The following is a 24,584-nucleotide window of genomic DNA, read 5'->3' as shown; positions in this document are numbered from 1 at the left end:
TTCAGTGCTACAAACCTCTGGAGGAGGCACAGGGAACATTCGGTCAGCTTAAAATCTGAGTTTGAGGAATCTCATGTGTAAAACAGCAGCCTGGGTCAGGGAAGGACGCTGTGTGTGTGTGTGTGTGAGTGTGAGACAACGCTTCGATTTCAGTTTCGAGGATTAGTGAGGATTTTCCGTTCCTGGATAGATTTACAGCAGAGGCCAGCAGTATTTAGGTCACGTGTGAATGTGAGTTTGTGTGTGGGTGGGGTTAGCGCACCCACCCGAGCAGTAAGATAAGCAAAAAGCTGATGTTCTGATATGAATTATTGCTGGGGTTGTGGGACTGCATCCATCTGAAGGTGTTAATTCAACTGCATTGATTTTGGAATGTTGAGTACAATTGATTATAAGAATATTCCATTAGATTTGGGCTCAAGTTTTGGTCAAAATAAAATAAAACATTTGGCACACGTTCCCTTTATTCCGCTACTCTGTCAATTCCTAGTTCCACCAATCATATGTGTGTATATAAAAAAAAATCCTCAAATCCAATTAAATTCATAAGTAAATTAAGTGAAATTGTGAAATTTTCAATTTCACGATGCATTGAATCACTTGCCAAAGACCTGTGATTCATTTAATTTTATGTGGCACTGAATCATGATACATTTTATGTGGCACTGAATTATGATACATTGAATCATTTCTTAATGAACTACAATCAAAGCAATTTATGATATATTGAATCATATATTATGAATTAAAAGCTACTCAATTTTGTGTCATATTGAACTGCTTTCTATGAATTTCTTCTCAGTCTCATGATACACATAATTAAATCATAAATTACAATCATCTCAATTTCATGTCGTAATTCTACAATCAAACAGTTGTGCAATTCTGAACTACAATCAAAAACATCTCCATGATACAATGAATCATTTCTTATTGAACTACAGCCAAATCAATTTCACAACAAATTGAATCATTTTGTAATAAAGAACAATCAACTTAGTTTAATGATACATTGAATCATTTTCTATAGAACTGTAATCAACTCAGTTTCATGACTCACTGAATCATTTCCTAAAGATTTGTTATAAACGCACTTTAATGATAGACTGAATCATTTTCTACAGGACTGAATTTCTTGAGTGACTGATACATTTTCTAATAAAGTAAAATCAACTCTGTGAATCATTGAATCATCATCCTAAGGAAGTACAATCCAGGCTATTTCATGGTGTATTAAATTGTTACCTACTGAACTACAATCACATCATTCTATCACTACAAGTCACATCACTACAAGCAAATTAAGTTCATGATGCATTGAATCAGCTCAATTTCATTCCATATTGAATCATTTCCTAAAGAAATTCCAACTGAATTTCATGACACTTTGAATCCTTTTCTAGTGAATTATTATCAACTCGACTTCATGATACATTGAACCATTTCATTGTTTCATAATGAATTCAAAACAACTGAATTGTGATACACTGAATCATTTCATAATGATTATTATTCTTATCTTAAAGAAAAGAAGGAAGAGCAGGAATGAGAATGATGATGCCACTGGTTTCAGTGGTTGTATTTGCTCTGAGGTTTCATATTCTGCCCTTTATAGAGATCCAAAAGAGAGGAATCGAGATGGAGGAATGAGGACAGGCCGGGGAGTGGAAAGAGAGTGTGTGTGTGTGTGTGTGTGAGGCTGAGTGATGGAGGAAAAGATGTCATCCTTGGTAAATAATACATGATATGGCTGTCATTTTCCCAGTGTGAAAATGAGCGAATGTCATGAAAGAGAAAGACAGACAGAGAGAGAGAGAGAGAGAGAGAGAGAGAAAAGGGGGAAGAGTGACATAGGAAAACATGGAAAGACAAGCAGAGAGTGATATAATGAGGTAGAGAAAGAACAAATGAGAGAGAGAGCGAGAGAGAACAGTGGTGGTCTGAGCAGGGGTCCTGAATGAGGTGATTAACACACATTTATAATTCAGCAGCAGCAGCAGGGAGAAGGGCGGTGAGGATGAGGATGGTGTGGCTCTGGGCTTCGGCATGACTAGAGCAGCGAGCTCTGGAAAGGCTTCTGTGGGTTAATGCTGGAGTTTCATCGGGCTGCATACTGTACAATATACAGTGTGGGATACGGTATAAACACTTATGAGCCAAAATATTATAACCATATGCCGTTAGTCCCCCATGTGCCACTAAATTGGCTCACTCTACAAGCCCTATAAAGGTGGTATCTGTGGTATCTGGCACCAAAACTTTCCAGCAGATCTTTTAAAGCAGCAGTATGTAAAATTTTTAGCTAAGAATAGCTTGTCATGCAGATCATGCAGATGCTCCACTGACCTGTAATAGAGTTAATAGCATCACTGTTGTTACTATTCATTTCCTAATGAACTAAAAGTAAATCTGTTTTCTCAAGTTTCCTAATTAATTAAAAGGAATTGAATTTCATGACACACTGAATCATGTCATAATAGTCAAATCTGGTCCATGACATATTTCTGAGTATTACCATCAACTCAATTTAAAACCATATTGAATCATTTCCTGTGAATTAGAATCAAATCAATTTCATGATGCCCAATCATCAAACCAAGCTATTTTGTTGTCCCAATTTTTGCTTTACTTTCTGTTTGTAAATATAATTTTATTAGAAATGATCTGTTCTAAAAATGAATATGAATGAAAAGTATAAATGAGAATGATGACACTGACGATTCTGTATCTCTCAGCTTGTAAAATGCACATGACATGCTTGTCCTTTAGTGGAGGCTCAAAGCGTAAATTCCACTTCCCAACTGTAGGGGGAGCCCAGGAGCAAAACATGCCAATTCCTACATACTGCTGCTTTAAGTTCTGTTGTGAGTTGTGAGGCGAGGCCTCTATGGATCTTACTCCTTGTTGGCAAGCCTCCCACAGGTAAATCGCGTCAGGTTAAAGCTGCTATCAGCACTTTCCAGGCCAGGTGACCTTCTTCCAACACTCCATGATCTAATTCCAATGCTTGAATGTCAACTGCAGGTGCTTTTGATGGTGGAAAAGGGTTAGCATGGGTACTCTGACCAGCCTGGAGCTTTTTTCATAAAAAAAGTTCTGAGACCTGATACACCCTAATGAATAATTGATGAAACCAGGTGTTGGATGGGATCTGTTAATACTGGCCCAATCCCAGTATACCCATAGCATCCTGAAGGCCATCATTAGCTGGCTTAGGAGTGTGTTATACATTTTCAGAGTGACTGGGAGTCATAAAATGGACGTCAGGCCTCTTGAGGCATTTCAGAAGGAATCACCATTGTCCTACACCACCAATCACCATTGTCCTACAACCCTCCCCATTTTGGGGGGCTCAAAAGTAAGGACAGTTCAGGACTGCTCAGGCCTTCCATGGCCAAAACCCAGAAAGATTTACCAAATGAACAGTTAATGAATGCTCTGGTAAACCGCAGGTAGGCCTCAAAAACAGGAAGCCTGATTAGACAGATTAGATTTGAGAAAAAACACCTAACAATTCTGGGACAATATTTTATGGAAAGATGAGACAAAGATCACCTTGTACGAGAATGATAGAAGGAGAAGTGTATAAAGAACAGGCTTATGATCCGAAGCATACCACCTTACCTATATTGGGGTGAGGTCTGGACTTTGACTGGGACATTGCAATACCTTGATTCTTTTCTTTTCCAGCCATTGTGTTGTAGATTTGCTGGTGTGCTTGGGGTCATTGTCCTGTTGCATGGCCCAATTTCTGTTGAGTTTTAGCTGTTGGATAGATGGGCTCACATTTGACTCTAGAATAATTTGGTATACAAAGGAGTTGACTCAATGACTGCAAGATTCCCAGGTCCACCACCGAGCTTGACTGTTGGTATGAGGTGGTATGAGGTGTTGTGATATGCTGTGCTTGGTTTTGTCAAACGTGGGTTCCAGACATCTTGTGGTTTGTTCAGCTGCAACTTTGCAAACTTTTTAGAAAGAAGAGGCTTTCTCCTGACAACTATACCAGTCTTTTTAATCATACTGTCATTAACTAGAACGTTTAACATGCTAACTGAGGCCTGTAGACTGTAGGTTTTTTGCAGCTGTTTTGAGTCTGGAACGTCCACTCCCGGGAAGATTGCCAACTTTCTTGAATCTTTCTTCACTGTAGAATGATGGACACACTCAAATTGTTAGGACATGGCCTTATTACCCTTCCCAGATTGATGGGCAACAACAGTCGCTTCTCTAAGGTCATTGCTGACGTCCTTTCTCCTTGACATTGTGTTAACATATAACACAATCGCTGGGTACAGTTAATTAAGGGCATTTGTTTGTCAGCACCTGGCTGCTACTCACCCTCTTAAGACCTTCTAAGGACAACATTTCTTTTATTATTACCTGATATGTACAATCATAGAATTCAAGGAGGAGGTATTTGGTTTTTCACATGACTGCATGTGTATTGTGAGTGATCTTGTCATCTTGTAGTTGAGTGGGGATGAGGGTGTGGATTTTCCTGAACTGAGTTGCCAGCCAATCTGCTCCATTTTAATCTGCGGCAGTCCAGCCGTATGCACCAGAGAGCCTCTCAGTCCATGATGAAACGCTAGATTATCAAAGTCTTAGCCGTCTGACCATGTCACTCAAACAGTAGACACAGCGGTTCTTAGTGTTTGACAGTGTGTGATGTCTGCTTTTCAATCTCGGTGTGCCTTACTGTGTGGTTTACTGACTCCCTACTGACTCCCTAGCACTCACAAACACCTACTCACACGCCTACTTACACAAAGATACACTCACACCACCCACTGCCTTAAACACTTCCCCACCAAAGGCCATTTATTGGCCACTTTATGGGCTCTGTTTACCCCATAGGGTCACTATGCAGGTGGACAATTCTAGACTGTAAACCTTCTGATGCTGAACTATTGATCAGCTCACCTCTACTCCATTCATCAATGCCAGCTTCTGACCACAGGGCTGATGTTGACCAAATGATAACTTGCCCGTGTGAGGCCTTTATGGGTAGCCCAACTGGGAACTAGAGAGGTTTGTCCATGGGTTTCATATGAGGCCTAGATGATGAGGCCCATTGAGAAGCCCAACTAACACATCCCCAACACAAACTCACTCAGAACCCATGCCCACCTAGAACCCACCTAAAACCCATGTTCCACCCATATGAGCCCCAAATGAGCATGTTGGCTGGGCAGTTAGTGTCACTGCTAGGTTGAGAGCGGGTCCACCATCCAAAAGACAAAAATGTCCTCCTCTATGTAGCTGCAGAAAGGTTTAGCTGTGGGCGGAAACTCTTTGGCATTTGGTGATGTCCATGGCTTCCAAACCGAAGGCAGTCAGTGACAGTTTCAATGACAGTGTGGGTTTGTCCAATTGCTAAATGGTAAATGCAGTATTTCTGATAAACCTCTTAACGTAAAGCTGAACGTCTCAATGTCAATCATGTCCTAATTGCTTCACTGCAAAGAAACATTACTGTCCAAATACTTATGACTGCATAAACAATACATCAAATAAAGTCACTTGTGGACACCAGCTTTTTTAATTTATTTTTTTAATATATTTTCATCCACATATGTCACAATATCGTCATAAATCCATTGCGGTGCAAACAATGCATGAACAAGCACTACATTGACATCACAACTGATCGTCGTCGACCAATAGCAAAAGAGGAGAAAAGAAAAGTGGGTGTGGCCACCCAGACAGGCACTTCCTCATGCTCCTTATCTCTCTGTGCGACGTGTGAGAGCGACGGATGAGTTTCTGAAACACGGTGACAAAAAAAGATGTCCCTTTGTGAACCAAATAAGCTAATACTGCTGAGTCCAACCTCCATGTCCGCCATGACAAAAAGGTGATAACTTGCCAGCTTGTAAGCGTCGCGTTTTGATTACGAAAAAAGAACGAACCGTACGAAAAGTAAGAAACGCCAGGAAATCACACAGCACATGAAGTGAGTAAAAAGTTGTAGCAGAGCATGGATGCGACAGGGAGAAGACTGTGATAATGGAACGGTACGTTTTCGTGGTACTCTACTGCGGGCAGGGAGCCGGCGGGTGCGAGGGGCACTAAAATACAGCCACAGGACACGGGACGACACGGACGAAGCTTAGCATTTGTAGCGTATGGGTCTGCCGATCCAACCACACACATATCGGCTACACTACAGTTCGGAAAAAGCCATATATGTACAAAACGACAACTACAGCGACTAGCATGCTAGCATTACATTAAGCTAGCATTATAGAAAGCTGGAAGTGACGTTTGGAAAAATGTAAAATCATTTTATTGTCACTTAAAAAGCTGTTTAACCTTAAAAAATTAAGAAATAGAAGAGTTAACATCCAGACTGCCTTGCAGTGTCTAATGTATAATATTTGAATCCTCGTTGTATACGATATTATTACTATTATATTGAATATATTATTGAATTCTTATATTATTGAATAAAATAATAATTATTAAAGCAGCACTATGTAAATTTAGGGAATTTGGCGCCCTCTCTGGTGGAATATGCAATTGCAAGTAACACACTCTTCTCCTGAATGGATTATTCTGATGATTGCAACCGCATACACACTTAGGACGTCCTTTAGCCTCTTCTTAAGTCTACATCAAGCAAATTTACTAGGACAAATTTAGACCTTCCGAACAGTAGTGCACGAGCAAACAGACACTAATGGACACCAGCCAGCTTCCCTGCCTGCTGATACTCACAGATACACACACGTACACATACAGATCCCTGCCCGGCACACATATACAGCGGCGAGCATGATTATGAATGTAGTTCCACAGTGGACATTCTTCACCAAGACATTCGGCCATGTCACAGCTTCAAAAACCATCCTTCTGATCTCCAAGCCAACCCCGACCCCAAACCCCCCCCCCACAAAGCCACCCCTCACTTCTGGGCCCCAGTCCCACCAGAGCAGGGATCTACGGGTTCCTTGACTGCCCCCCCGAACACATCGATGTCCTGCTCCGTCCAGGGCACCACGTTCCCCTGCTGTGGGGGGTCCCTGCAGGATGCCAGTGCGGCCACCTCTGCCGGTGGCAGCACCCGGTCCCACAGGTTAAACAGCGACAGCTCGCCCACCAGAGCCTGAGAGGCGTCAAAACGGCCCCCCAGTGTGTCCTGCAGCAAATGGGCGAGAGACAGAGAGAATGGTTATATATATTTATATATGTATATACAAATGTTTGATATTATATTACAATTAATATTAATATTTCTGAAAGTCAAGAGTGTTAATATCTGATATCAATAACCAATGCAGTTATCTGGCATGCTGAAGCGGCTAAAGGCTAAGCTTAGGACCGATGCTGTTACCCAGGGCCTTGGAGCCTTTGGAGCAGCTAAAGGCTAACACTAGGTGACCAAAGCCTGGACGGATGCTATTATCTGACACATTGGAGCCTTTGGTGCGGCTAAAAGCTAACCATAGGCGGCCGAAGCCGTGTTGTAGCCTTTGGAGCAGTTAAAAGCTAATGCTGGGCGATCGAAGCAAGGACCAAAGCTGTTATCTGGACTGTTGGAGCCTTTGGCACAGTTCTTTTTGCAGTTCTAAATGCTAGGCTACTGCTCAGAGGTAAAATAACAGGGTTGTAAACAGGCTCATAAAACAGCATCTGGGCATTTTTAACCCCAACCCCACCCAAGGTGAAATGGCACAAACTCACCCACCCCCTTCCCCAACCTACCTGTTCTTGTCCCAGCACCAGCGCGCCCCCCGCTCTGATTGGATGCCACGATGACAGCCCCTCACCCCGCCCTTTCATTTTTCCCCCTTGGTAGGCCTTCCACACACCATCACGCAGAGTCCAGCTCACACAGACATGCTGCCAAATGCCCTGAGGGAAGGACAGGGGCAACTGCGCCACCTATAGGACAGATTACATCAGAGGCACAGTTAGCTTCCTTCACGGATGGCAGCCTTTTAGGTAGACAGCGACACTGGTGTTCCTGTGTCATCTTCCAGTTCATGGCAGGCCTGTGCCTTGGTGGTCCCCGGGTTCTCCCTGACCATCCAAACCAATTATCTCTTAGCTGAGGGTGACAGTTTGGGTCTTCCTCCAGACCTTATATCTTATATCCCAATATCTTGTACTGACTTGAGAGTGGTAGGCCTGTGGTAGGCCTGTGCCTTGCAGGTTCCTGGGTTCTCCTGAGCATATGTCAGCTGACCAGCTGCCAGCTGTAGCCAATCATGATCACTAACAGGGAGTTTAGAGGCCTTGAGCATTTGGAACCTTTAGATGCATTGAATTAATAATCTACCCTCTTAAAAAATAAAAGTCCTATAAAAACCATCTTCGTTTCCATAAAGAACAATTTTTGGGACACTCACACATTTCTATGACAACTGTGGTTCTTTATGGAACCAAATGTGGTTCTTCTATGGCACCTTTATTTTTAAGAGTGTGTGTGTGTGTATTATGACTTTTGTGTATGTATAATTTTGACCTTTGCTAGTTCAGATCATGCCTTCAGCTTCTGATGATTTGAAGATATGGAATTTATAGGACGTTAGATTAGGGAGGAGGGGCTTCAGGCATGTTCCTTGTCCCTACTTTAGCCCTCGTAGCTCCAGTGCAAGGCTAAAAGAGCCAGGATTCATCTTTAAGTGTTAATCGCTGTCTCCGTGGTGATTATTTTCCTGGTGGGAACTGAAGAAGTGCTGTTTGAGGTGTGTGTTATTGCACCTTGTCATTGACCAGCAGCTCAGCTGGATTGTGGACCCCCTGCAGAAGGACGAGTTCGTTGGGCTGTTCAGCCACGGCGTAGGAGAACGGCGTTCCGATCCCGTTCTCGGCCGCCTTCAACCACATGCAGGCTGTGAAGGCGTACATCTCCGGAATGTTCCGCCTCACCAGCCCGTACATGTAGTTGGAGCGCACTGGAAAGGACAGCTTGTAGCCCTGCGGGAATAGGGGGCCCGTGAGACCTGTTGAGACAAAGAGAGGTTTCAAACCATACCTACTCATCTACTCGTCATGACTGTATGGTCTACAGACGAACCCAAAACATAATCTATTTGGAATGGATCACGGATGTGATGTCAGCCTATAGCAGTTAGGCCCCGCCCATTTGTAGCAACGGGAAAAGGAGTGTTGTTACACTGTTAAAAGAATAAGATCCTTTGAAACTGTGGAGGAACCTCCTAAGGTGCTTTTGAAGGTTCCTAGAAGGTTCCTCAAAGCACCTTTAGAAGGTTCCTCTACTGTTTCAACCCTCCAAAGGTTCTGTGCACTGCAGAAGGGCTGAAGCAATAGTGTCCCTGAAGACATTACATTTTAGCCCATTTCTACTTTTTTAATGAAGTGCCAATCAGAGCATAGCTCATTTGCATAATCTTAAAGCCTTCTTAATTCTGAGAGACAGAAATGAGACATAATGAGGCTAACCCCATTATGCCCTCCCCCCCAACCATGTTCAGCCCTGAAGCCCCCCTCCTCACTTTGCTCCAGCTCTGAGATGCGGCCCTGCAGGGTGTTGATACCCTTGTCGATGTGCTGGTGGTGGATCTGCGTTTCTTTGCGTAGGTTCTTCCTCCCCTCCTCCAGCAGCTTCACCTTCTTCTCCAGATCGCCACCCACGTCCTCCACACGCCCACCAGCCTGACCCGATACGCCTGGAGCCCCCACCACCGCCTCCGAGTGATTCAGCACCACAGGAACCATCTCCAGCTGAGGAAAGAAAGAGAGAGAGAGGGGGGGGGGGGGGGGGGGGTGAGAGGGTTTGTTAACCCTTTAATGTCTGGGATTGTCGCTCTTATAAAACGTTTCCACACTGATGTGAATTGTGCTCTGAATGTGTGAAGTGCATCCAACAACTAAGGCAGCACAGAGCTTCTTTTATGCAGTAGAGTGGAAGCAAACACAGTAGCACACCTAAGAGTCCAGCGGAGAGTTCTGTTATTATGCTCTACTAGTACAATCATACAAGCTCAGTTGAATGGAATGGACCTGAAATTAATTGTTGAATTGTTGAGTTGAACTGATCTGAACTATGTAATGTATGTTATGTGGCTATGTAACTAATTATGTACTGATAGAACTGCACTGACTAACTGCAACTGCATTGAACTGAATTCTATTGAGTTGAATGGAATGGAAATGAACAGAATTGAACATAATTGCATATTTTAATTGAATTAATTTGAAAAGTTGAGTTATGTAATTATGCTCGAGTAGTATAACAATGCAAACAAATGGAATACACTGAACTGAATTGAATTGAATTACAATCAACTGAAAAACAGAGTTATGTAATTATGCTCGACTAGTATAGCAGTAATGTTAAACTGAATGCAACAGAATTGAACTGAATTTGATTTATGTGTTATGTAAGAGTTATGTAGTTATTCTCAATTATTATAACAATACAATACAAAGGAACTGAACTGAACTGGATTAAATTCAATTGAATTGAAAAGCTGTTTAACTAGTACATATAACAATACACTTACACCAAACTGAACTGAACTGGATTAAATTCAATTGAATTGAAAAGCTGTTTAACTAGTACATATAACAATACACTTACACCAAACTGAGCTGAGCTGAGCTGAACTGAACTGAGCTAAGTTGAGCTGAAAAACAGTTATGTAATTATGTCTGAGTAGTATAACAATACAGTTTGGAACTTAGCTGAACTGAACTAATATGAATTCAACTGAACTGAACTGAACTGAACTAATCTGAATTCAACCAAACTGAACTGAATCTAAACTGAACTAATCTGAATTCAACTGAACTGAACTGAACTAATCTGAATTCAACTGAACTGAACGAATCTGAATTCAACCGAACTGAACTGAACTAATCTGAATTCAACCGAACTGAACTGAACTAATCTGAATTCAAGTGAACTGAACTGAACTAATCTGAATTCAACTGAACTGAACTGAACTGAACTAATCTGAATTGAATTTTTTAAAGCTTAACGAACGGTTCCACGGTCTGTCGATGAGGGTGTTTTTACCTTGGAACCTGACGTGAAAGCCAAGGAAGCTGGAACACCTTTATTTATAAGACTGAGCGCTCAGCCTCGGCAAGAACCCCGTGGCATCTACCCCAAGGCTGTTTCTCTCACTCACTCATATTTTATGCATGTGTTTTCCCCCACAGCAAGTGCTTTACAGAACACAGGAGGAGCCCAGGGAGAAGAGAGAGAAGGAGCGAGAGAGAGAGAGAGAAAAGGAGCGAGAGAGAGAGAGAGAAGGAGCGAGAGAGAGAGAGAGAGAGAGAGAGAGACAGTTAGAATGGCTATTTCCCAGAATGATGGAGGACGTTTATTGGAAATCAGCTTTTGCTGCCACTGAAACCGAAGGTTCCACAGAAGAACCACCATTTACTGCTGTGTTGTGTTGTGAGATGCGTTACCTGTCCAAATGTTTGTGGACACCCCTTCTGCTTGAATGCTTTCAGCAACTTTAAGCTGCACCCCCCTGTAGAGCGGTACTGCCAATGGAATGTTGGAATAGGAACATTGGAAGCAGATCAACATGAACCCATTGGCACCCTGCTGCCAAATGCCAGGCGTTGGCTAGTAGAGGGGGGTATAAAGCCCCCCAGCATTGAGCTGTGGAGCAATGGAAGAACTGTGTTCTCTGAAATGAGGGTTGGTGCTCCATCCAATACGTTCAAGGATGGCTTGAGGAGTTGAGGAGGGGATGATAAGGTGGGGTGGTGATCATCATCCAACATCCTCATCTCACCAACGCTCTTGTCGTTGAATGCAATCAAATTCTCACAGCAATGCTCTTGCAAAATCTAGTAGAAAGCCTTCCTCTCTGGACAGTAGAAAGTAGACAGTTACTCCAACAAAAGCAGGAGAAAGTCATTGTTTCTGATTTCAGAAGAAACAATAAATGAGCAGGTGTCCCAATACTTTTGTCCATATAGTGTGTGTGTGTGAGCGTGAGCATCTATGTACAGTTTAAAAAAACGAGGAAGAGCTTCAAATGGTTCTTTGAGTGGAAGAATCACTAGAGTGTACAGAACCTTCAAATTGGTTCAAATTTCATCAGGTGAAGGTTCTTTAGGCGTAGACTGCCTTGTTCTGGTTCTGCTCCATTTGAGGGCTTTCCTACACTCTTACAACTAAGGGGTCTTAGCGAAAATGGTTCCATGTACACCCTAAAAATGAGGTTCTTCAGTAAATTTAAGCAAGGTTAAAAAAAAAACAAGTTAAAAGCATTGTTCTGATGGTTCTCCTCAGAACCTCCTCAAAAAATGAGCCAAAGAACCCGCTTCAGTTCTGTATGGAAGCCTTTCAACTAAGAGTGCAGCACTGAAAAGTGTTATTTGACTCGTGACAATATGTGCTGATATGTGTTTGGTGCTATCTAGAACCCTTTTAAAGGTTCCTTAAGTTACCATAGATATGAGGATATCTTTCATAGGAAACAACAGTTGTCATGGTTCTATATACTGTATAACCGTTGCCTTTAGCTAGAAGCCCTTGCAGCAATAAGGGTTCTTTATGGTATTAAAATAGGGTCATTTCTCTCACAACAGTGGTAGAACCCCCTGTTCTGTTGAATGTTAAATTTGGAGTAATGCTGTAGAAGAACCATTTTTGGTTCCCTTAAGAAGTGGGCTGGAGTGACGCCATAGAAGAACCTTTTTTGCTTTCCTAAAGAACTGGGCTGGAGTGGTGCCATGGAGAACCCTTTTTGGTTCCCTAAAACTGGGCTGGAGTGGTGCCATTGAAGAATAATTTTAGATCCCTAAAACTGGTGATGGGGTGATTCTGTAGAAGAACCATCCTTGTCCCTTAAAGAACGTGCATTGAGTAGTGCCACAGAAGAATGTTTTATGCTGTAGAAGAACCATCTTTGGTTCCTTTAGGAAGTGGGCTGGAGTAATGCCATAGAAGAACCCTTTTAGTTCTCTAAAGAACTGGAAATGGAGTGATGCTGTAGAAGGTGGCTGGAGAAATGCCATAGAAGAACCTTTTTTGGTTCCCTACAGAACTGGGATAGAGTAGTGCCATAGAACCTTTTTGGTTCTGTAGAAGAACTGATGATGGAGGGATGGTGTAGAAGAATCATTTTTGGTTCCTTAAAGAACTGTTGATGGAGTGATGGTGTAGAAGAACCTTTTTTGGTTCCTTAAGGAAGTGGGCTGGAGTAATGCCCACTAAAAGAACCCTTTTAGTTCCCTAAAGAACTGGAAATGAAGGGATGCTGTAGAAGAACCGTTTTGGTTCCTTAAACTTGGCTGGAGAAATGCCATAGAAGAACCTTTTTTGGTTCCCTACAGAACTGTGATAGAGTAGTGCCATATAATATTTTTGGTTCTGTAGAAGAACTGGTGATGGAGTAGTGCCATAGAAGAACATTTTTTGGTTTTCTGGTGAACTGGGGATGGAGTGACGCTGTAGAAGAACCTTTTTTGGTTCTCTAAAGAACCTTTAATGGAAGGTTTGATTGTGTGTAAATGAGATGAACCATGAAGAACCTTTTTTACAGTGTAAGAACCTAATAATGGGTTTCCTGTGCTTTAGAACACGAGGCTACTAACGGTTCTTCAGAGTGAGGCCAAAAATAAAACCACGTTTGGTTCCCTCTGGAACCCCCAGCTGGTCCACATCTCTGTTCTAAGTGTTGCAAACTGGGTTGGAGCCAAAAGTTAAACCATCTGGAGGTCTAAAGAACCTGTATACTGTAGCTAGAACCACTCGTCCAAGCCAGGAGCCATTCTGGAACCTGTGTTTTACAGAGCAGCCCCACTCACCTCTAGCTTCTCTATGCGGTCCTTCAGCTGCAGGATGGCCTTCTCCAGCTCCTCAACGGCCCTCGCGGTCTGCAGCTGCGACGCCGAGGTGCTCACGTCGTCCCCGGCCATGAGTCGGCGCCGGCCGCCTGCCCATGCTCCGACGCTGCGCTCAGGCAGGCTCCTCTCCTCCAGGCCGCTCTCGCACTCCGACAGCTTCCCTGTGAGCTCCTGGATGGTTCTCTGGTCCATGAGGATCTGGTCGTTCTGCCTGAGGACGGTCTGACGGAGCTCCTCTGCGGCGACGCTCAGCTGTCTCCAGTCCTCATCGTCTTCGTCGCCGCCGTCCGCGTACGGCTGGTCGGCTTGCACCTTCAGGCTCCTCGTCTTGCACTCCCCCGGAGGCACGGGCGTGCAAATGAGGCGGCTGAAGGAGAACTGTTTGGGGCCGGGAGAGCCGGTGAGCTCGTTGCGGAAAGGCACCTCCAGGCCCAGGCCGAGTCCACCACCCTCGAAGGAGCCGGGCCCGTGGAGAGCGCCCAGAGAATCGGGGCCGTGGAGAGCGCTCGGGGCTTCAGGGCCGTGGAGACCGCCCGGGGTTTCAGGACCATGGAGAGCGCCCAGCGGCCCGGCGTGCGCCACCGAGCCGGAGGAGAGCAGCGCGTCCGCGGACACCGAGTGGTTGTCCGCCAGGGCCTGGGGCGCGGCGGCCCGGGAGCGCGGATACACGCTGGCGATGATGCAGATCACCGCGCCGACGAAGGCCAGCATGCCGGCGGCCACCAGGATCACGACGAATTTCATCGCCGATGTTAGAGCCGCAAAAACAGGGCCGACTGGTCAGGCTGGAGGGGCGATTCTGATGTCCAGCGAGCCGCTTCTAGAGCATCGAATCCGGCCTGTTCTGCTGAGACGGTCCGTTTGGGGTCGGCGGTGTTGGTTCTTTATTTATTTATTTGCTTGTTTTTTTCATCTGCAGGAGTGATGAAGCTCTCTTCCTCCTCCTCCCTGCGTTGCTAAGCTCCTCGTGCGCTGGTTACTATGGTCACTGATCGAGTGGATGGATGGATGGATGAGGAGAGAGAGAGGGAGAGAGAGAGAGAGAGAGAGGGAGGGAGGGAGAGAGAGAGATGCCGACGTAGACGGAGTAATATAAGTCCCGCCCCCCTTTGCTGGGATTGGCTTACAAGCCTTTCTACGACGCTTCGCCTTTGAAGTAACCCCGCCCCCTTCGCTATGAGCGTTTCAGCATGTAGTACGAGCCAGTTTTGTGAGCATAAACCATCAGCCAATCCCATTGTAGTGGGCGGGGCTTGGTGGAATACGGGTGCGGGAAAAAAATTACGGATGAAACTGCCAGCATAAACCACCAGCCAATCCGCGCGTAGGAGCTGGAACCCAAACAGCCAATCAACAGAGAGTGGTACGCTACAAGCCAATCTTGGCGCGGGAGGCGGGGCTTGTTGGGTTACGGGTGGGAAATAGGGTTCTTTAGTAAATGCAAGCGTTCTATATAGAACCATGACTCGTAGAACCCTTCTGTGACTCGATGGAACCCTCATTGGTGCTATCTAGAACCGTTTTAAATGTACTTGAGTAATGATTGCCTTCCGTTATAGGGTTCTTTATCTCAAAACAATAGTAGAACCCATTTTGGAGCTACAATTTTTTTAAACATTTGTTTAGAGAACCATTTGCAAGAGGTTCTCCATTATAGAGCGACCAGGCAAAGAACCAATAAATCACTGAACTGCTTGTTTTGAGTTGTTATGGTGCTGTAACCTATAAAACCACAGCATTTACTGAAGAGTTGAAGGGGGTACAAGTACCTGGTTTGGTTTTAATGGATGGTTCTGCTTGTAAATCAGATGAGCAAATGTGAACAACCTCTTTAAAAGTCTGAGAACCTCCACATAAGGGAGTCGGAATACTGGCAGGAAAGGAGTTAGGGTAGAAGTAGCCTAGCTTCTTGTCTTATATTAGCTAGAGTTGCTAACACGTGTATCTGAGGGAAATTAAATTACAGATTGAAAAACACAGATAAGAAGATGAAAAATGTTCTAACAGATATAATTCTGTAGACCTTGACTGATTATGAAGAGCAAACTTCCAGAATATGGGAAAAATCTGTTATTTAAGATCAGTATGGAGTACTTTGCTAGCTAGCCGGCAAAGTAGTGTAAACAGCGGCTGACAATCCAGAGCCGAGACCGAGACCAGGCCGCAGTCAGACCAGCTGCCTTGAGATGCCACCTAGATCCAGGGGTTCATGGATGTAGGGAATTGTGGTAAATTAAATAAGTTAGTGCTGTCGTCCCGCCGCCTGCATGTGATAACCCACATTTCTGGACTGTGGAGTGGGGGGATGCTAGTGTTTCAGAGTGCTCCCATGTCTGTGTTACCTTCTGGCTCTTTCCTTTTAGTTAGGCTGTTACAGTCAGATCTGCCAGAGCTGTTAGCCACACTCAGACTCAGTTTTATGTGCTGTTTCGGTCACTTTTATCAATTATTTATTTAAATAGTTCTGATCAGGGGAGGATGGGTCACCCTTGTTCGTCCCAAGAGTCACAAGACACAATTTATGTTGTATTAGTTCATAAATAGAGTGCAGCACCACACAGCCAAACGTTTGTGGACACATTCTTATTCAATGTTTCTTCTACCTTTGTGCAAACACTCTCTCTACTGCTCTGGGAGGGCTTTCCACTAGATTGGGGAACACTACCCTGACAAACTGATTTCATTCAGCCTCAGGCCCTCACAGCTTTTTCAGGGTGCCTTATTCTAATTTTCAGACATGGCCTATAAAGTCCTATAAAAGCCTCCTAGATTGGTCCACTTGATGGCGATGTGGAGCTGTGTCAGGTACTCTGTACTCTGTACACCCTACTTCTGGTACGATATCAAACATTATATTGGGAGATATGGGCCAACACATTTAATCCTCTGCTGGATAAGGTATCTTTGGGAGCCTTATGCTTTGTCTGAGGGCTGATGTAACAGAACTTGAAGTAGGTGTTCTCCTCCAAGCATGCTGAGCTGTCCGGTGGCATTGTGGTTGGTTGGGTGGCATCACGTGATGGAGAAGTCCTACGTAGTGGGTGGGAATTGGACTTGACTAAGCTGTGAAGAAAGTACAAAGCCAAAAAATCCCAACTGGGGGCACTGGAGACAATCTTGGGACATGTGGCACTGGGGATGATCTTGAGACATTTGGCACTGGCGATAATCTTGGGATGTTCTTGGGACACTTGGCAGTGGGTGGCACTGGGGATGATCTTGAGACATTTGGCACTTGGTATGGGATCTGGGATGATACTGGGACACTTGGCATTGGGTGGCACTGGGGATGATCTTGAGACATTTGGCACTTGGTATGGGATCTGGGATGATACTGGGACACTTGGCATTGGGTGGCACTGGGGATGATCTTGAGACATTTGGCACTTGGTATGGGATCTGGGATGATACTGGGACACTTGGCAGTGGGTGGCACTGAGGATGATCTTGGGACATTTGGGACTGGGGAATGATATTAGGATGATCTTGGGACATTTGGCACTGGGTATGATCTTAGGATGATCTTGGGACATTTGGCACTGGGGATGATCTTAGGACAATCTTGAGACATCTGGCACTGGGGATGATCTTAGGACGATCTTGAGACATCTGGCACTGGGGATGATCTTAGGACGATCTTGGGACATTTGGCACTGGGGATGATTCTGGGACATTTGGGACTGGGGATGATCTCAAGACGATCTTGGGACATTTGGCACTGGGGATGATCCCAAGACGATCTTAGGACATTTGGCACTGGGGATGATCTTGAGAAATTTGGCACTGGGGATAATATTAGGACGATCTTGGGACATTTGGCACTGGGGATGATTCTGGGACATTTGGGACTGGGGATGATCTCAAGACGATCTTGGGACATTTGGCACTGGGGATGATTCTGGGACATCTGGGACTGGGGATGATCTCAAGACGATCTTGGGACATTTGGCACTGGGGATGATCCCAAGACGATCTTAGGACATTTGGCACTGGGGATGATCTTGAGAAATTTGGCACTGGGGATAATATTAGGGTGATCTTGGGACATTTGGGACTGGGGATGATCTTAGGACGATCTTGGGACATTTGGCACTGGGGGTGGTATCTGGGATGATACTGGGACATTTGGCACTGGGTGGCACTGGGGAGGATATCTAGGATGGAACTGGGGCATTTAGCTGTGAAGAAAGCACAAAACCACTCAGCAAAAAACTTCCCAACGTCGCAGTCCCATTCCAGTCTTTATTCACACCACCAAGAATTCCAAACCTCTGATTTAACTCTGTTTCAATGGTCTCAGTTTTCTTTCCAAAACAAAATTGAACTTTCTGGAGCTTATTCTGAATCTTATGAGTGACTTGAAGGTCAAGAACAAAAGAGTAATCATAAAAACAAAAAAGATCATGTATGGAATCTAGAGTTATGAGCATTGTGTGGCACAGAGCTGGAGTTTGGAGGGAAGGCACCAACAGCTTTTGCTAAACACTGCCCACCCACTGAAGTCGACAAAGAAATGAACCCTCTGTAATCTGTAATGCTCTGGCCAGGATTCTCCTGCTACGTGATTCTGAGAGGAAAACACCGCCTAGATATGACAGGAAGGTTCATCACAGGGATGAGGACATCTAGCGCCCCAGAGCACTGCTGTTATTTCAGTTCCAGATCACAGCGATTGCTGTCCAGCATAAATAAAAACATCTTATGTTGCATCAAATTGCTGCAAAACATACATGGCACTTTCTCCACAGAGAAAAAAAACCCTCAAATAAACAAAAACAACAACAAAAAATAGTCCACCGCTGCAGGTCAGAAGTCCAGCCACTCGGCCATGTACACGCAGGTTGAGGGCGAGATCTCTCCGCCTTCATGGCAGTCGTCAAACACCTGGGGGAGGGACAGAGGAAAGGGGTCAGGGATAGAGTCTTTACATTTTTACCATCAAGTTCTGACTAACTGTAATGATCTGGGACTGGGGGGGGGGGGGGGGGTTTGGGACAATCTTGAGACATTTGGCACTGGGGATGATATTGGGGACGATCTTGAGACATCTGGCACTGGGGATGATATTGGGGACGATCTTGAGACATCTGGCACTGGGGATGACATTGGGGACGATCTTGAGACATCTGGCACTGGGGATGATATTAGGACATCTGGCACTGAGAGGGATGATCTTGGGGACGCTCTTGAGACATTTGGCACTGGGGATGATCTTGGGGACGCTCTTGAGACATTTGGCACTGGGGATGATATTGGGGACGATCTTGAGACATCTGGCACTGGGGATGACATTGGGGACAATCTTGAGACATCTGGCACTGGGGATGACATTGGGGACGATCTTGAGACATCTGGCACTGGGGATGACATTGGGGACGATCTTGAGACATCTGGCACTGGGGATGACATTGGGGACGATCTTGAGACATCTGGCACTGGGGATGACATTGGGGACGATCTTGAGACATCTGGCACTGGGGATGATATTAGGACATCTGGCACTGAGAGGGATGATCTTGGGGACGCTCTTGAGACATTTGGCACTGGGGATGATCTTGGGGACGCTCTTGAGACATTTGGCACTGGGGATGATATTGGGGACGATCTTGAGACATCTGGCACTGGGGATGATATTGGGGACGATCTTGAGACATCTGGCACTGGGGATGATATTAGGACATCTGGCACTGGGGATGATATTAGGACATCTGGCACTGGGGATGATATTAGGACATCTGGCACTGAGAGGGATTATCTTGGGGACAATCTTGAGACATTTTGCACTGGGTATGATATTGGGGACGATCTTGAGACCTTTGGCACTGGGGACGATCTTGGGACATTTGGCACTGAGAGGGATGACATTGGGGATGATCTTGGGACATTTGGCACCGGGCATGATCCTATTATATTGGAAAATGTGGCACGGGATGATTTTTGGGCTGGCACTGGGGATATTTGGCAATGGCACTGGTGCATATGCCACTGGGTGTGGCATTGGGGAGGGCACTGGGGAGGACATACTGGCTGCTGGGGTAATGATCGTACTTACCGGACACAGTCCACAGGGTGTTTTGACCAAGCCTGTGGGCTGGATGATGGGGTTCACTCCTCTGTAGAGCTTCATCTGACCGTCCACACACCCCACTGTTCCCTCTTTGGCTGCAATGATGGTCATCTCCACCTTCCCATCGTAGATCAGCGTGTTCAGGATGGTCTCAATGTCCTCCATAGAGAGATCCACCTGTACACAGGATCCCAACTGCCTCAATCATCTCCACAACAGACCACAGCTCAAATTGTCCTAATTGCTAGAAAAATGTCTAGCAAATGTCTAACAACTTTTAGCAATATTCCTAAACAGGGTTAGACTTCCCTCAATCAGTAAAATGTCCCTCGTGCCACTGGCTGCAACACAACCTTAAAGCATGATCAATCCACCCTTATGCTTAACAGTTGGAGAGGTGTTCTACAGGACGTTTCCAGAAGACATCAGGGCTTGTTTAGACGTTCAATAACGCTACCTGCCATCAGCAGCCGGAGCCCAGGAGAGCACAACTAGCCATGCTAGCCTTTCTCGCTCTCTCACTCTGATGCTTTACATTGGACTAGGATTGGATTAGGATAAATAATTAAATAATAAAGCTAGGAGTATGGAGTTAAAGGAATTTGGGTCTGAGAGGGATGACATTGGGGGACGATCTTGAGACATTTGGCACTGAAAGGGATGACATTGGGGACGATCTTGAGACCAGAAGGCATCAGGGCTTGTTTAGACGTTCAATAACGCTGCCTGCCATCAACAGCCGGAGCCCAGGAGAGCACAACTAGCCTTGCTCGCTCTCTTACTCTCATGCTGGTCGACAAGGGCGTCTGCTAGCTGATGCATCAGAGTTGGGTACACTGTGCTTTCCTCAGATTGCGTTGGTAGCCCAGTGACGCTGCATCAATGGCAGTGGCTGGTGGTGAATGTGTCGAAGGAGGCATGTGCCAGTCCTCACCCTTCCAGGGTTGGGAGCATTACGTGTGATAGGGGGAAGAGCACTCACGAGTGGGTTGGGTAATTGGCTATTTAAAAGCTTAAATTATTGGAAGCTTCTCCATGGTGAATCAACCTTGTCCTGAAGCCAGCTTTAAAGGCAAATGTCCAAATCCTGTGTAATCCTACAGTGTAAAGTGCAAAGCAGACTGAGACTAGCCTTGCTGATGCCCAGCTCGCAGATGTATTTCCACACTTCGTGCGACGTGGCGAAGGAGCTGTTCCTCTGCACCATGGGACTCTGCTTACTGTCCCTCGCTGCCTCCGCCTGGAACACACAAATGGATGCAATCGGATTACGGCTTTCCATCTTGGGCATGCACTCCATTTCAAGCCACACTGAACAGCTATGCGCTAACCTCCAAGTCACTGGAGATGAACAGGTAGAACGAATAGGCTCACCTTGCTTTGTAGGAACTTAAAGCACTGCTGGTTGAGAACCTCCACAAACTCTGACTCAAAGTCCTGATCACTGTACCATGCTCCCCCTGTGACCGAGCGGTCCGGCTGCAGGTTATACAGCATGTAGACCTTCTTCTTTGAGGCCTGCACACAAGAGCCTGTGGTCAATATGGCATACAAAACAGTGGACCTAACATGTTTATTTACTTCAAAACGCTGCTTAAACCCTTTAGATTCACCCTTAAATCACTGGTATCACTACAATACTGTCATCATTAACATAAGCTTCATAGGCCCCAAAATAAAACCCTGTGGGACGCCACAAGATACGCTAAACCAAACAGCTCCCAAATACTTTACATTAGACTCTGGATTAGGATTAATAATTGAATAGTAAAGCTAGGACTATGGAGTTAAAGGAATTCGGTTTCTCAACTCACTGCGACAGACTTCACAGCTTTGATGAGCTTCTTGCTCTCGAGGTTCTTCAGGATTTTGTTGATTTCAGTCAGAGGGAGGTTGCTCTTATATCGGATATCCCTGCTCCAAATGCCTGTAAAAAAAGTACAGGTAACAATGAATCAAAGACAAGACCTCTCTCTGTAAAGCTCATGCTAGTTATCGAACATACACAGATGAGCCAAAACATTATGACATTAAAAATTCCTGATTATCTCATAACACAGCAGCACCTGTCAGGGTCTGGGACATATTTCACAGTAAGGGAACAGCCAGCATCTCTGAATCAGCAAGGCTTCCAGTCAACAGTGGTAAGAACCTACCAACAGCAGCCCGAGGTTGGACAGACCACTACCCGGGGACAGTGGTATTGGGCACCCAAGGCTGACCCAAAGAAAGCTTTCCAGGAACATTCAGCACCACTGAATTATTAACCTAAGTGAGTGTACAGATATTTTGTACCCTGAATGAACAATTTGAACCCAGTGTTGATTCCAGAAACCCCCACAGAAATCACCAAGAATGACCGTGCCCCTACCACTTGCAATGCTCCAGACACTAGGAGGGTAAGCATCCCTAGGCAGCCAATGTTCTTAGAGAAAAGCACCGGATCCCCAGCTCAGATACATGCCAACAGACGCCTGTGCTGGCCAGCATTGCAACAGGAATGATGCCGCCATCTACCCACTCAGAGGGAGCAAATCCAATTGTGCTCACTCTGGCTCTGGCAGATGATGGCGAAGCAGCATGAGGGTCAGTGTCCAAGTCAGCCACTTGTTTTTAGCTTAAGCCAGTCTGCCATCCCAATAAACACAACAGGAAAAGGAAATAGCAAGTCACCTTTATTCCCAGCGTCCTCAATGATCTGGTAGACTAGCTTCTCTTGGTTGTCGGAGCCCTTCATTTTACTGAAAGTACAAAAAAAAAAAATGACCATGTTGTAAAAGCCTAACAAGCAAAACTACTCTATAATCAATAAGTGAACGACTCTTACCTTGTTGACTGGACATCCTTCATCCTGTACAACAAGCCATTGCTGTTTCTGAGAAGATCCAGCTGGCCCTGCATAAGGACATAAGAGCAGGACATGACTTACATGAGCCATGATGTCTCATGCAAACTAGGACAGTGTAGTTTACAGTACACACAATATTTCGGGCAAATGCTGAGATACCCTGACTTTCATAACATTCAAAAAATGTTCTATTGGATTCTGTTCTGGTCACTAGGAAGAACCACTGAAGCTCCACTGTGTTCCATCCAACACATCTGGGATGAGTTGGGGAGTTGTGGATGATGAGGTGGGGTGCTGATCATCCAACATCCTGACCTCACTAACGCTCTTGTGGCTGAATTCTCCATCACTAGGCCTGACCGTAGCTTCTCAGATGGCGAGCACTTACCACAGACAGCAGTCGGTTGATGGCCATGGCCCGCTGCTGGGGCTCCACATGAGGCATGTCATTCTGGATGACCTGATCGGTGATGCCATGCGGGAACTGCTGACAGAGCTCCTTGATCCTGAACACAGATATTCAAATGAATAAACTTTTCCGCGTATGTGCGTTACATCAGGTGTCCGCTCACGTCAATCAGGGGCTAAGCTAAGAAGCCCAGAGCAGTAAAATCGAAACAGCTTTCTTAATTCCTGGAAAATAAACCAAAATGAAATGTTTATTGTGTTCTTACTTAGCAACACTACCACCACCATGCTTAACAGTTGGGTGCTGCCCTGAGCTCCTTGGACTTTCCCAACTGCATACTATGTGTTGGTCGATCCAACGAGTGCCGTCAAACCAACCCTTTTCATGTGGGCACAGAGAAGCTACCAGCTGCAGTCAATCATGATCACTAACAGGAAATTAAGAGGCATTGGCAAGTTGGAACTTTCAGCACCACTGACTAGTAATGAAAGTGGGTGTGTTTTATTATTATTTTTTGACCCTGTATGATTAATTGTGACCGTGCTGATTTTAGAAACCAACTAAAAATACACACCAGATTATTATTATTATTTATTTTCTTTTTTTATGTACATTGTAACTCATTCTGCCCCTAAACAAAGCCCAGATTAAATAATAGGAAGCTGTTATTCAATTTTATCTAACTGTTTAAGCAAGAAATTCATCAAACCACCAAATAAATATTATGCAAATACTGTGCACTTCCCCTTTAAATTAAGCCTCTCTCTCTCTCTCTCTCTCTCTCTCTCTCTCTCTCTCTGACGTACATTGTGCTTTTAATGACATTCAGATGGCTTTATATAAAGTTAACTTAGACTAAGAGGTCAGATCTACGTCTAAATGAGCTGCAACGCGACTCTAAACGTTGTACTGCTGGACTACAGAGTGGCCGGCCTGCTGTCTGTCTGTCCTCCTCCCGACCTCACCTGTTTTCGATGTCCACCGGATCTGTGGACTCCTTCTTCACTTTAACGTCCGTCATTGCCCCTGTCGGACTGAGAGGATCGTGGAGTCGCGATACGGAGGAAGATCATTCAGTTAAACTCTCCCAAACGTTCCTGTCAACACAGCAGCATGTCGGCGAGGTCCTTCTCCTCCACAAGAGCCCGTTCCTGAAGGCTTTCGGTGGCTCACAGATGGCCTGTTTAAAATATCCGTACGACTACGCTGTTTAGGACTGTTTTGTATTTCCTTTTTTATATTTATTATTATTATTTAAAATTATAACAATAAAACATTCTTATTTTCATGTCATCTTAATTTCAACCGAAGACGCGCTATAAAACAAACCGAATGCTTCGAGTTACGGAGAGGCGATAACGCCTGCCTAAGGCTACGTCTCAAATAGCTCCCTACTCCCTACATAGTGCACGTTATACGTCGTGAAACCAAGGCTTTTATTAATTGGAATTGTATTCAGTGCTAAACGA

The 24,584-nt window shown here is 45.0% G+C and overlaps 2 protein-coding genes across 2 annotated transcripts; both read right to left on the bottom strand.

The window, feature by feature from the left end:
- Positions 1 to 5,526: 5,526 nt before the first annotated feature.
- Positions 5,527 to 14,820, bottom strand: nptxrb (neuronal pentraxin receptor b). The gene is made up of 5 exons (XM_072671649.1): positions 13,753 to 14,820; positions 9,468 to 9,696; positions 8,713 to 8,954; positions 7,711 to 7,890; positions 5,527 to 7,144 (listed from the first exon to the last, which is right to left on the bottom strand). Exons 1-5 carry the CDS (start codon positions 14,533 to 14,535, stop codon positions 6,911 to 6,913), a joined length of 1,668 nt encoding a protein of 555 aa, XP_072527750.1. The 5' UTR covers positions 14,536 to 14,820; the 3' UTR covers positions 5,527 to 6,910.
- A 3,193-nt stretch (positions 14,821 to 18,013) lies between these two features.
- Positions 18,014 to 24,256, bottom strand: polr3f (polymerase (RNA) III (DNA directed) polypeptide F). The gene is made up of 9 exons (XM_072671315.1): positions 24,081 to 24,256; positions 23,095 to 23,212; positions 22,686 to 22,753; positions 22,532 to 22,599; positions 21,673 to 21,785; positions 21,233 to 21,376; positions 20,991 to 21,098; positions 19,844 to 20,035; positions 18,014 to 18,675 (listed from the first exon to the last, which is right to left on the bottom strand). The coding sequence occupies exons 1-9, from the start codon at positions 24,134 to 24,136 to the stop codon at positions 18,598 to 18,600; spliced, it is 945 nt and encodes a 314-aa protein (XP_072527416.1). The 5' UTR covers positions 24,137 to 24,256; the 3' UTR covers positions 18,014 to 18,597.
- Between the last annotated feature and the right edge of the window lie 328 nt (positions 24,257 to 24,584).

The sequence above is a fragment of the Salminus brasiliensis genome, chromosome 25, assembly GCF_030463535.1.
Source record: "Salminus brasiliensis chromosome 25, fSalBra1.hap2, whole genome shotgun sequence".
NCBI lineage: Eukaryota > Metazoa > Chordata > Actinopteri > Characiformes > Bryconidae > Salminus > Salminus brasiliensis.
This window is presented reverse-complemented; position numbering and strand designations above follow the sequence as displayed.